Source organism: Colletotrichum higginsianum, chromosome 2, assembly GCF_001672515.1.
Source record: "Colletotrichum higginsianum IMI 349063 chromosome 2, whole genome shotgun sequence".
In the NCBI taxonomy this organism is placed as follows: Eukaryota; Fungi; Ascomycota; class Sordariomycetes; order Glomerellales; family Glomerellaceae; genus Colletotrichum; species Colletotrichum higginsianum.
This window is the reverse complement of record NC_030955.1, coordinates 5,193,727-5,206,072: the sequence shown is the minus strand read 5'-3', so window position 1 is coordinate 5,206,072 and position 12,346 is coordinate 5,193,727. Positions and strand designations below refer to the sequence as shown.

General features: G+C 58.8%; 5 protein-coding genes across 5 annotated transcripts; 4 read left to right on the top strand and 1 right to left on the bottom strand.

The window, feature by feature from the left end:
* Positions 1 to 559: 559 nt before the first annotated feature.
* CH63R_03286 (Lactose permease) lies at positions 560 to 2,462 on the top strand (the record flags this gene model as incomplete). Its single annotated transcript, XM_018298261.1, has 4 exons — positions 560 to 628; positions 735 to 840; positions 926 to 1,287; positions 1,422 to 2,462. 4 exons carry the CDS (start codon positions 560 to 562, stop codon positions 2,460 to 2,462), a joined length of 1,578 nt encoding a protein of 525 aa, XP_018163077.1.
* A 2,644-nt stretch (positions 2,463 to 5,106) lies between these two features.
* Positions 5,107 to 6,450, top strand: CH63R_03285 (Fungal specific transcription factor; the record flags this gene model as incomplete). Its single annotated transcript, XM_018298260.1, has 2 exons — positions 5,107 to 5,642; positions 5,736 to 6,450. 2 exons carry the CDS (start codon positions 5,107 to 5,109, stop codon positions 6,448 to 6,450), a joined length of 1,251 nt encoding a protein of 416 aa, XP_018163076.1.
* Positions 6,451 to 6,583: 133 nt separating this feature from the next.
* On the bottom strand, positions 6,584 to 7,604 carry CH63R_03284 (5-carboxymethyl-2-hydroxymuconate isomerase; the record flags this gene model as incomplete). The annotated part of the gene is made up of 3 exons (XM_018298259.1): positions 6,584 to 7,060; positions 7,122 to 7,282; positions 7,349 to 7,604. 3 exons carry the CDS (start codon positions 7,602 to 7,604, stop codon positions 6,584 to 6,586), a joined length of 894 nt encoding a protein of 297 aa, XP_018163075.1.
* Positions 7,605 to 8,215: 611 nt separating this feature from the next.
* CH63R_03283 (Gentisate 1,2-dioxygenase) lies at positions 8,216 to 9,320 on the top strand (the record flags this gene model as incomplete). The annotated part of the gene is made up of 3 exons (XM_018298258.1): positions 8,216 to 8,465; positions 8,531 to 8,843; positions 8,918 to 9,320. The coding sequence occupies 3 exons, from the start codon at positions 8,216 to 8,218 to the stop codon at positions 9,318 to 9,320; spliced, it is 966 nt and encodes a 321-aa protein (XP_018163074.1).
* Positions 9,321 to 10,176: 856 nt separating this feature from the next.
* CH63R_03282 (uncharacterized protein) lies at positions 10,177 to 11,570 on the top strand (the record flags this gene model as incomplete). Its single annotated transcript, XM_018298257.1, has 4 exons — positions 10,177 to 10,272; positions 10,315 to 10,514; positions 10,607 to 11,011; positions 11,129 to 11,570. 4 exons carry the CDS (start codon positions 10,177 to 10,179, stop codon positions 11,568 to 11,570), a joined length of 1,143 nt encoding a protein of 380 aa, XP_018163073.1.
* Between the last annotated feature and the right edge of the window lie 776 nt (positions 11,571 to 12,346).

The following is a 12,346-nucleotide window of genomic DNA, read 5'->3' as shown; positions in this document are numbered from 1 at the left end:
TCAGCTTACTCACTAACCACTCGGTGTTCGTCCAGTCCCAAGTCAGTCATCACAGCTTGCCATCCGATTCCCGAGTTCCGAGAGCAGGTCTCCCCATACACATCGTGCTACCCCGGAACACACCACACCATGACTTCTTAAACTAGGCTCCAAAGGGACGAACTTGGAGGTTGGATCCACATCCCGTGGGGAGAGAAGCAGACATTTTGGGGAGGGGTGGGGGAGTTCGGCTGGGGTAAACAAGGCAAAGGGCGTCGTCTTTGGTTGTCGAAGTGTCAATAGAGAGAGAGAGAGACACACACAGACAGACTAGAATCTCTCTTCCTAAGACGTCCCTGGTCGATGGCGACTATCGGCTTTTGCATATATCTCTCGCCGTGTCCTCTCTCTCAACCTCCCAATGGCCCTCGGGCTGGTTTTTGACTCGGCGACTTCACTGCGTGTCAAGGACGATTGCCACCGGTAGCCTTTGAACACAAACATATTCGACAGCTTCCAGTTCTCAATCCCAGTGTAGCCCGTCCACCCCCCTCCCCCCATCCGCCAAAACACTCTCCAGATGGGCTTCCTCAAGTCGAAGCCGCCCAAGAAGGCGGCTGCACAGGCCGTCGGGCCTGACTTGCTTGCAGTAAGTTTGATATTCTGTCGACCCATCCACCCCCCCCCCCCCTCACACCAGACGACAACCTCTTCAACAAGTCTCTGTGAACCGGCAACTCTAAACTTCAGTCCAGGTCCTGCCCGAGAATCCTGCGCCGTGGTACCGCACCAAGCATCTGCTTCTGCTCAACCTGACTCTTCTGATCCCCATGTTGTCGTCGGCCTCGGTTGGCTTCGACGGTACGTCTACTCTCCCTCCCTGGGCCACACATATCCATCAGTTTCGCCATGCCATGAAGACTCCAAGCTCTAACAACCCGCCCAGGGGCCATGATGAACGGCCTGCAGACGCTCACGCAGTGGCGCGGCTACTTCGGCAACCCGAGCGCGCCCGTCCTCGGCACGATGAACGCCGTCTACCCCATCGGCAAGATCATGGGCCTCGTGCCGACGACGTACCTGGCCGACCGCTACGGCCGCAAGGTGCCCATGTGGGTGGGCTTCGCCCTGCTGCTCGTCGGCGCCGCTCTCCAGGGCGCGAGCACCAGCCTGCCCATGTTCGTCGTCTCGCGCTGGCTGCTCGGCGCCGCCACCGCCTTCATCGCCCAGCCGGCGCCGATCCTGGTCACGGAGCTGGCCTACCCGACGATGCGCGGCAAGATCAGCGCGCTCTACAACACCTTTTTCGTAAGTGCCCGATGTACATTGTGTCCGTAGCCATATACACGTATAGATATGTGTACATGTGTACATATCAATGTACACATATGTATAAGCATATGGATGGAGCAAAAGAGACCTTTTGCTAACCCTTCTGACAGTTTCTTGGGGCCATCCTTGCCGCCTGGTCCACGTACGCAACCTTCCGGCTGCCCTCAACCTGGAGCTGGCGGATCCCGTCCATCCTGCAGGGCGCCCTCCCGGCGATCCAGTTCGCCTTCTTCTACTTGGTGCCCGAGTCCCCCCGGTGGCTCGTCGCCCACGGCAAGACCGAGCAGGCCCGGGCCGTCTTCGTGCGCTACCACGCCGGCGGCGACGCCTCCTCGGCGCTCGTCGACTACGAGATCGCCGAGATCGAGGAGAACCTCCGCCTCGAGACCGAGGCCGTCCGGTCCTCGTCGTACGCCGACCTCGTCCGCACGGCGCCGAACCGCCGCCGCACCCTCATCGCCGTGCTCGTCGGCCTCGGCGCCCAGTGGGTCGGCAACGGCGTCATCTCGTACTACCTCGTGCTCGTGCTCAACACGGTCGGCATCACCGAGACCAAGGACCAGGCCCTCATCAACGGCCTGCTGCAGGTCTTCAACTGGGTCGCCGCCGTCTTCGCCGGCGCCATGATGGTCGACCGCGTCGGCCGCCGCAAGCTGTTCCTCACGTCGACCGCCGGCATGCTCGCGTGCTACATCGTCTGGACCGCCCTGACGAGCGTCTTCACCCGCACCAAGGACGAGAGGGCCGGCTACGCCGTCGTCGCCTTCATCTTCATCTACTACTTCTTCTACGACATCGCCTGGTCGCCCCTGCTCATGTCCTACCCGGTCGAGATCTTCCCCTACACCCTGCGCGGGAGGGGCCTGTCCGTGTCCCTGGGGTCGACCTTCGTCGGCCTCATTATCGGGCAGTTCGTCAACCCGATCGGCATGGCCAGCCTGGGGTGGAAGTACTACATCGTCTTCTGCGTCATCCTGACCGTCCTGCTGTTTCTCATCTGGCTCCTCTTCCCCGAGACCAAGGGCCGGACGCTGGAGCAGATCGCCGAGGTCTTTGACGGCAAGAACCACGCCCTCGGCGCCGGCATCGCAAAGGAGAAGGCCGACGACGAGTTTGTCGAGGTGGAAGACGCCGCGGACAGGAAGGTTTAGGCTCGGCTGCGACGTCTTTCGGTCGTGTTGGCCTGTTACCCCCTATCTTTGACTGACTGGCTTTATAACCAATAATCAAAGCCACTTGTCCATAATCCCGGTCGTTACCTCGAGTTTGAAATGTGCGATTGTCCTGGTTTCCAGGGATTGGCGAGTGATTGCTATGTTGATGTACTTGCTTCTGATGATCCTCGACGGCCAACCAGTTCAGTTGAAAGATCAACTCAAGCAGCCATTACTCTTCCTCCCTATTTGCTTTTTGTAAAACTTGAAAAGAAGAAAACAGGAAAACAACTTGATTCACAGATAAGTCAAATCAACACAAGATACGGGTGTTTCTTTGCTGGTAATGACACAATGAGTTCCGTGTATGTCAACATCATGAAGCAGCTGTTGAGTAACAGCCGAACATCTATGAGCCCACGTTTCTATAAATATGGGGACGCTTTTCCGGCGCGAATCTTCGGCCTCGTCAGTGACCAACAAGTATTCATCTTCTCAGGCTCGTTTATTTGACGCGCTGACTGACTCCATTTCCTACCCAAATCGCCGAGTTGGAGAGAAAACATGCCAAATTGCCCACGGGGGCGGGCCTCGTCTGCCGTCTCCCACTTCACCCTCGAGAGACCTCAAGCCGCTCCTCCAAAAGAAAAGACAAGACCCCCTGAGAAAGGACCCGCTAAGGAAGACCCCCCGCATCCGTAAAGGGGAGATTACGAGTGACACCCCTCTCGGAGGGCGATAATGTAATGTCTGCAAGGCAATAGGACCATCTGTCTTGTGAGCTGACCGGCTTCGGATGCAGCAACAGGCTGCGACCTGGATCGGAACTTCTCCTCACACTTCATCTGTCTTGGCAGCGCGCGATGCACGAGAGCAAGTAACACAAGGAGGAGGAGGAGGAGGAGGAGGAGGTGGATGAAGAACCAGAGGAGAAAGCCGGGGTCGACCGGGGGGCATGACTCGGACAACGTCCGCTTACACGAATCAGGTCTCGTTCCGTTCTCCGTATGCGGTCCACCAAAAGTCTGGAGAAATTCTTCAAAGGCCCAGACGAACCTCGGAACTCGGTGTCTGACCTCTCTCAACCTTCCTCCGTCCAAACACTTTCCACTCACAAGCTTTGGCTGAATTCTCCGCAAAAAAATCTCACTATCTGAGCCGCATAACCAAAGGCTTTCCGAGACCTTGCGAAGAGGTTCTAGACTGCCCCCCCTCAAAAAGTTGACGGTTCCGAGAGGACCTTGTCAACGTCATTCCGGCCGGGGCTTTCTTGTCTTGTCCTGTCTTGTCTGCCAGGGGGCCTTTTGCAGGGGACGGACGGGAGTGAGTTTCCCACCCCCCACGTGTCGGCGTCGCAGTACTTGAGGGCCTCCCCAGAGGGCATGCACAAAAGAAACAATGGAGCCCAAGCCGAAGCGAATCAAGATCGATGTGGCATGTGAGGCGTGCCGGAGGAGGAAGGTCAAGTGCGATGGGGCTCGTCCAGGTGAGTTGTTATCGGTGATCAGTCTCAACCTCGCGGTGAGAGCATATGGAGTCCTACCCCCCTTCTTCCCCATGTTATGTGATACGATGTCTTGATTCACTCTTAGACACTGTATACTCTGTTGATGATTCAACACTGACACCGAGATACAGCATGCGGGAACTGCTGGAAGAGGACCGATCTCAGGAACGGCTGCACATACAGCTCCGAGGCCGAGACCTCATCGTCCCGGGAAAAGACGGCCGATGCCAGCCCGGGCAACCCCGAGAGGGCGACCCTGCCCAAGATCATGCACACGCCGGATGCCGCCTTCACGCAGCCCCTGATGCCCCCCGCCTCCCGGCAACATCTGAGCGCGACGACGCCCCAGTCAACTACATCCTCGGGCCCGCCGGACCCTACCGCAAGACGGGGCCGGGCCGAGAGGCACCCCGTCACCCCGTCCGACGCCAGCCCCTCCGTCGTGGACTCCATGACCACGGTCCGCGAGGACGGCACGGTCACCGGCGAGTACTTTGGCAGCAGCAGCGCCGGGTCCTTCACGAACCAGATCAAGGCCGCCATCGACGCGCGGCTGGGTTCGCGCGCCGAGACCCGCGGCGGCGTCAAGAGCTCGCTGTTCCGCTCCTCGCTGCCCCTGAACGGCGCGGGCCCGGGAGGCCAGGCCGACTACGTCCTGCCGGCCCGGAAGCAGGCCGACCACCTGATGGATCTCTACTGGTACTACGTCGACCCGCTGTACCCCTTCCTGGACCGGCAGCGGTTCGAGCACTCGTACCGGGCGCTCTTCGCCGGCACGTCCATCGACGCCGACGAGCGCACCTTTGTCAGCATCCTGAACATCATCCTCGCGCTCTCGACGCAGCTCGTCGAGTCGACGCCCCCGGAGCAGAGGGACCGGGCCAGCCAGGGGTACTTCACGCGGGCGCAGGACCTGCTCCGGCTCAGCCTGTGGGACACGGGCTCCATCGAGCTCATCCAGTGCCTGCTCCTCATGAGCCAGTATCTGCAGAGCACCAACAACCCGCACCAGACGTGGATGATTGTCGGGTCGGCGGTGCGGATCGCCCAGAGCCTCGGCCTTCATCTGCCCGAGACGTCGCTGGAGCTGCCGAGCGAGGGTGAGAGGGACCTCGTGAGACGGATCTGGCACGGATGTCTCTTGATGGACCGGTAAGAGAGAGAGAGAGACAGCTCTTTATATACTTCGGGTTTCACCCACCAGACCGTTTGATTCTGACGTTGATGAACAGCATGATCGCCATCACCCACGGACGACCCGCCATGGTCTCGGATCAGCTCGCATCGAGTGTCGTGCTGCCTTCGATACCAGACATGGATGCCAACACGGAGCACGGAGTGCAACTAGACGCCGTCTCGCTGCACAGGCTCCGCTACCAGGGCTTCTTTCACAAGTCGCTGGAGCTGTACGAAGTCATCAACTACGCCGTCCTGGCCTTCTACTCGTCGACCTCGCCCCTGAAGTCGTCTACACACACCAACGGCGGCGCAGCAAACAGCAGCCAGCGTCTCTCTGAGCTGCCCGACTTGGACCTCGGCAAGGCCTTGCAGCTGGACCAGAGACTGACGAAGTGGGAAAAGAGCCTCCCCAGCTTCCTGACCATGGCCGACGAGCCCGAGAACACTTTGGGGGAGGTGTTCCGGAGACAGGCCGTCATTCTACGCATCAGGTAAGCCCCCTCACCCACGGCAACATAATCCGAGTCGTGACACAACGGCGGCTCTCTTCTAACCTCTCCCCCCTTCGTTCTCATCACCCGCAGACTCCTCCACGCCCGCATGCTTCTCCTCAGACCGATGCTCGCCCGCTTCTGCCTCTCGCACCCGGCCGACCCGTCATCGTCGTCGTCGTCCCAGCCGTGCCACGAGGACCTCTCGTCCCGCGTGACGCAGCAGTGCGCCATGGCCTGCGTCGAGGCCGCCCAGAGCCTCATCTCCTTCATCGTCCGCTTCCAGCGCCACGACGGCTCCCTCGGCCTGCTCCCGGCCTGGTGGTACCGCGTCTTCTACATCTACACCGCCGCGACCGTCCTCATCGCCGCCCGGCTGCGGCCCGCCGTCTTCTCGGCGCTCGACATCTCCCGCTCGTGGAACCAGGCCATGGGCCTCCTGCACGACCACGAGGACCTCGGCCCGTCGCCGAGGAGGTGCGCCGCCGCGCTGCAGATCCTCTCGAGCAAGATGTTCCAGGACCAGCAGCAGCAACAACAGCAGCAGCAGCATCAGCAGCAGAATCATCAGCAACATCATCAGCATCAGAATCAGAATCAACAGCAGCACCAATCGCAGTCTGTGGCGTCTCTCTTGGCCACGGACGCCAACTCGTCGGCGGTGCCGAACATGGCTGGCGAACAGCAGCAGGAGACGTTCGACATGCCGTTTCCGTACTTGGCGCAGGATGCCGCCTTTGACTTGGACGCGATATCGTTCGATGTCAACGACTTTTCGTGGCTCAACAGCATGCCTGGGAGCTTATAAGTGGCGGGCTCTAGTCCTCGATACGCCGCCATGCGTGTATACCACGTTCACTCATCTTCTGAAATACCCAACCCAAAGCGCGTGTTCATGTTCTTCTTTTGCTTACATGTCTTCATTTTGATTTTTGTACGAATTACTCAAATACCATCTTGTTCTTCACACCGCCCAGCTTGCTTATCCTGACCTCGACAACATCGCCGTCCTTCAGGTACCCCGTCGGCTTCATCCCCATGCCGACGCCCGACGGCGTGCCCGTCAGCACGACGGTCCCGGCCTCGAGCGTCGTGCCCTGGCTGATGAAGCTGACGATCTCCTCGACGCCGAAGAGCAGGTCGCCCGTGCTCTCGTTCTGCCTCTCCTCGCCGTTGACAAACGTCTGGAGGGTGAGGTCGCTGGCGTTCCCGACCACCGCCGGCGACACGAGCACCGGGCTGAAGGGGGCGAACTTGTCGAAGCCCTTGCTGAAGCACCACTGGGGCACGCCGCCGGCCTTGGCCGGGTCCCGCTGCCACGCCCGCGCCGAGACGTCGTTGGCCGTCAGGTAGCCCGCGACGTACTCGAGGGCTTGTTCTTTGGGGATGTTCTTGCCCGTCTTCCCAATCACGAAGGCCTGTTGGGTGTTAGTCAGAGGGGGAGGAGCAGATTCAATCGGAGCCTAGATGGTCCCTCACCAGTTCGCCTTCGTAGTCCACCGTCCCGTCTTGGGCAACCTTGGGGATCGGAACATCCTCGTTCCACGCGGCCACGGATGTCGCAGGCTTGATGAAGACGGAGGGGTAAGGGGGCGGTGTCCGGCCACCCTCCTTGACTGCAACTCGGATGTCAGATAAGACTGCACATGTCGTCACTTCCGACGAGGCAGGGGAAGAGGCCCAAATAGAGGGTGCATAATACATACTGTGCTTGACGTAGTTCAGACCAATGCAGCGGATGATCGGGACATCCTTGGGGGTCAAGAGAGGCCTCAGGGCCTTGACGTGGACGCGCTCACCCTTGGTCAGGGGCGAGACGGGGCTGGCGCCGTCGTACACGACGGCCCACAGGTCGTTCTTATCAAGGAGCGCCGTGAACTCGGATTCGTCCTGGACCTGGGGCTCACCGAAGTGCTCCACGTCGTTGTCGTCGACGAAACGGATAAGACGGTCCCAAGACATGGCTGACCGTTAGTGTGTGTGTGTGTGTGTGTGTGTGTGTGTGTTTGTGTATGGGAACAGGTAGGAGGGAGGCCTAAAGACTAATATTATGTTTCTTTTTCTTTGTTATTGATGAGCCCTTGACGAGGCTGTTCCCGAAAACATCGCAGCTCCTTAAGTGTGTCTCGTGTCTTCTGTGGGAGGATGATACAATATGCCCCTCAGATGGGTTATCTTGGAATTGGCCAATGAGACACTGTTCCGGGCGGTAACGGACGGAGACTCGGGACCCGTATCGGAACTCGGAACGGCTTCGACTGCCAGCACCGGCGGACCCTGTTCCGCCCCATGGCTTCCGCGGGACGGTGAACAAGGAGAGACAGTAAGGAATGGAATCCGGGGATAACGGGGAACCGGGCCTTGATATTCCCCCCTTCCAACGTCAAACGCCTCAAAGGAACATCCAACTTCATCTCAGTGTCCGTGATTGCGTTTTGATCTCATCCAGCGTTTATATCCAACTGCGTCCTGCCGCCAGCGCCAAAACATTGTGACCACTACAGATCGTTTGCCAGAGCATTTCGCCACTTTCCACACGCCCCCATCCTCATCTCTCAACCTCTCAACCCATTATGGACTCCCCTCATGAGGACGACAACAAGGCCAGGGCCATGAACGACTACCTTCAGGAGCTCCCCTCACAGCACCTGGAGCCCCTGTGGTCTCAGATGAACGTCATGGTGCCACCCACACCCGCGCCCGTCGCGAAGCCTCATATCTGGAAATACGCCGACAGCCTGCCCCTCCTGCACAAGGCCGCCGAGATGGTCGGTGAGAAGCAGGCCGAGAGGAGAGTCCTGATGCTGGTAAACCCCAACATGGGTATGTATTCTTTCCCTTCCCCGAATCCCAAATACTGGAACGAGCAACTCACGCCTCGTTCATAGAGTCCCCTTACACGACGGACACCATCTACGGAGGTCTCCAGATCGTCAACCCCGGCGAGACCGCCCCGGCCCACCGCCACATCGCCTTCGCCCTCCGCTTCATCATCGACGGCGAAGGGTTCACGGCCGTCGAGGGTAAGAAGATGCCCCTTCGGCGCGGCGACGTCGTCGTCACGCCCACGTGGCACTGGCACGACCACGGCAACGAGAGCGACGCGCCCGTCATCTGGCTCGACGCCCTCAACCTGCCTCTTTTCCGCTTCACCCCCGTGCACTTTGCGGAACAGTACCACGAGAGCCGCTACCCCAGCGTGTAAGCAAAAACCACCCCTCCGTCCAAGCGGACGATGGAGAAGACAGATCAACCCCCACTGACGCCCGCCCAAGACCGACGGAGAACTGCGAGTGGAGGCACCCCTGGGCCGAGGTTGAGGCCGCGCTCGACGCCCAGGACGGACCCTACGCCGTCCACCACTACACCGTCCACGGCAAGCCGCTGTCGTCCATCCTCGGGGCGCAGGCCGAGCGCATCGGTGGGCACCACACGACGGACGAGGTCCGCGAGCAGGCCTCGTTCCTCTACCACTGCTACGAGGGCCGGGGCCGGACCATCGTCGAGCCCCCGACGGGGCCCCGCGTCGTCTTCCGGTGGTCCGCGCGGGACACCTTCGCCGTGCCGGCGTGGTCGAAGATTCAGCACGTCAACGAGGACTCTGCGGCGGCGTACCTCGTCGCCGTCAGCGACAGGCCGCTGCTGAGCAGCATCGGGCTCGTCAAGCCGCAGGCGTAGACCGTTTGCTGCTGGGGGAAGTTATAGGGAGTGTTGAAGTTAATTATGACATTAAGACGCTGGCCCAGTCAGTGCCCGCTAGAAAGCAAGGCAGGATGGTAATGAGAAAGACACATAACGCTTCCAAAGAAGTTACTGTCCCGCTCAAGGGCGGGTGGGCACTTCTATGCCAAGACACTCACATGCAACTCACTCGTGCTATGAGAACTTCCTACGCCAGCTTGCTAATTAGTCAGTCGTTCTGCTGAAATTGGATACAAATCGTTCGTCCCCATAGGTAATGGGCGAGGACACTCAACGCCTGTTCCTATGAATCCTACTCATTTGATCGCATGTGAGCTAGTTGGACCAGAACACCCATTCATTCGGTCGCTTCAAAGCCCAACAACACAACGTTGCCCAATCTGTCTGTATCTGGTGGATATTCACTTTTCTGTTGAATCTCGACCCACAAAGAGCCGAACAAACTGGGGGCCCTGCTCTTTACGACTGTACGGACTTCTCCCGGACCTCGGCCGGAACGCTCCGAGGACTCAAGCGGACTACTCCTTTGGGGCACCAGTTCTAAACGAACCGAGCTCATATTAGAAGAGCCAGAGTCTTGTACAATAATGCCATAGTTTCAGCAAGAAGAGCTGGTTTGCCTTAGTTGAGACAACTTCTTAGAGCTGACACCCTCATCATGTTTGTTGCAAACATTGGCGGGCTTGGCCGTCTACTCCCCCCCTTTCCGGTTGCTGCCTCCCTAGTCATTGCGGCCAGCATCACCTACATGATACTCGTAGGGGCACTACGGTATCGTCGTAGAGCAGAAATCGAAGCCCCGTTCACCACCGGCAAACGGCCTTTGTCGAGCATGACCACCCAGGAGGCACAAGGCATCATTAAACAGCTGCAAGAACTCGAGTTCCCGTACGCCTTCTCGAAAGCCCGCCGGCTGGCTCTGTTAAAGGTGCGGTACCTGATTCAACGCCTGCGAAGACCTCATATCTAGGGAGACAACGCTGACGTCGATCTGGTCACACAGGCTGGGGGCATTCCGTCCATGTCTAAGCTATTTGCGGCGACCGGCCAGAATAACAGACGTAACGCGGGAAAGCGAGCGGTAGACACCGATATCCTTCTTCGGGAGGTTCAGTCCAAAAGCAGAAACTCGAATCGTTATGCCACCGCCGTGGCGAGAATGAATTACCTGTACGTCTTCTCTCTCTCTCTGGAGCAGCTCCCCGAGACAACAGTCGGATGGCTGCTGACAAGCATGCCACCGTTCACTCACCCCTCATCAGACACGCACGCTACCGCCAGGCCAACAAGATCACCGACCTCGACCTCCTCCACACCCTGGGCGACGGCCTCGCCGAGATATTCAACGTTGTCGACCGCGATGAGTGGCGCCGGCTGACCCCCGTCGAGAAGTGTGCCGTGGGCGTCTTCCACAAGAACCTGGGCGAGGACATGGGCATCCCCTTCGACCCTTTACCCTCGAGCTGCGACGGCTGGACGGACGGCCTGCACTTCGCGACGGAGCTGAGGGACTGGACGGTGCGGTACGAGGAAGAAGTCGCCAGGCCGACCACCAGAAACGACCAGTACGTCAGGGTTTATGTGGACTCGGCGGTCTCATCGCTGCCTGGCTTCGTCAGGGTAGCGTTGCGCAAGTCTCTCGGTGCCGAATTGGACGATACGATGAGGTCGAGTCTTTGGTGAGTGATAAGATGGGGGGGGTTATGAACCCCTTGGTGTGCTTGGACACTTCTTATATATTCCTTCTTCCCCCCGTGCTGACACTGCGACTTTCAACCGCAAAGCCTCGAGACCCCTGGCCCAATTCTCTCGGCCTTCCTGACGCTCATCCGCAACTCTCGAAAGCTCTACCTTCGACACCTCGCCCTCCCGCGACCGCCGTCGTCGGCCGCCAAGCTCGTCGCCGACGCGCCGGACCCCGAGACGAAGCTGTACAACTTTGGACGGCGGAGCCTGCAGCCTTGGTACGTGAAGCCAACGTTCTGGTCGCGGTGGGGCCCAGGAGCGTGGCTGGTCCGCGCCCTCGGCGGCAAGGTGCCCGGATCGCGGGGGGATAGGTACTTCCCGCAGGGATACGACCTGATGACCATCGGACCGGAACCCCAGAGAGGGAAGGGGAGAGAGGACATGTTGTCGGACGCTGAGGTCATCATGGCAAGGGGCGTGGCGACATGTCCGTTCTCGCAGGCCAAGACACCGTCTTCGTTCACGTCTGGCAACCTGTGATTGAGCAGGCTTAGCTAGGAGAACCCATCTACAACGGACTCGGTTTGGAGTAGATATGGGTGTGGCTTATACCAGGAAGAACACATCTATTGGTGAGAACAGCTTCTGGAGAGATTCTTTGAGCACGCACTGAACCGGTGACCATCACCTTGTCACTGAATACCCTCCGAATAACGCCCTTCACAGTTTGCCCTAGTGATGCTCAAATGCCATAGGTTCCAAACTATAATTGATGGGCTCTTTAAAATCACACCGGGAGAACACTTGCCATCATTCTGGAGAAAAGCCGTGCAGTTACCGAGGGCTTAATCACGCCGACCGTCCATGGCATACACACTACTTGGTATCACATAGTGACTTGACATAGACCAACGAAGGTTTCTTGCCGGAAGCACCGAAACTTCCAAGTCCCGTGCCGACTTTCCCGGTTCGTTTCCCTTCTTCGGGACTTTATTTACAAGTAACAGAAGAGGGTAAACAATTATATGGCACTGTCCCAAGGAGTTCCCTGCCGCATAACAAGGTTCCGGTTATCATCCTACGCGCAAGTCCAAAGCTGAGAAGATAATCTGGCAGCGGCAATCGAGTTAGGATGCCATCCGCCGCAGTTATCCGCCGCCCATTTCATTTATCCCAACTCTTGCGTGGAGCTATGGCCTGTTCTCCTTCGTTTCTGACCAATGGACAACGTACACAAGCGAAGACGAGGCAAGGATAAGCCGAATCCGAGCCACGGCCGTCCGCGCAACAGCGCATATCAGACTCACGCATACACT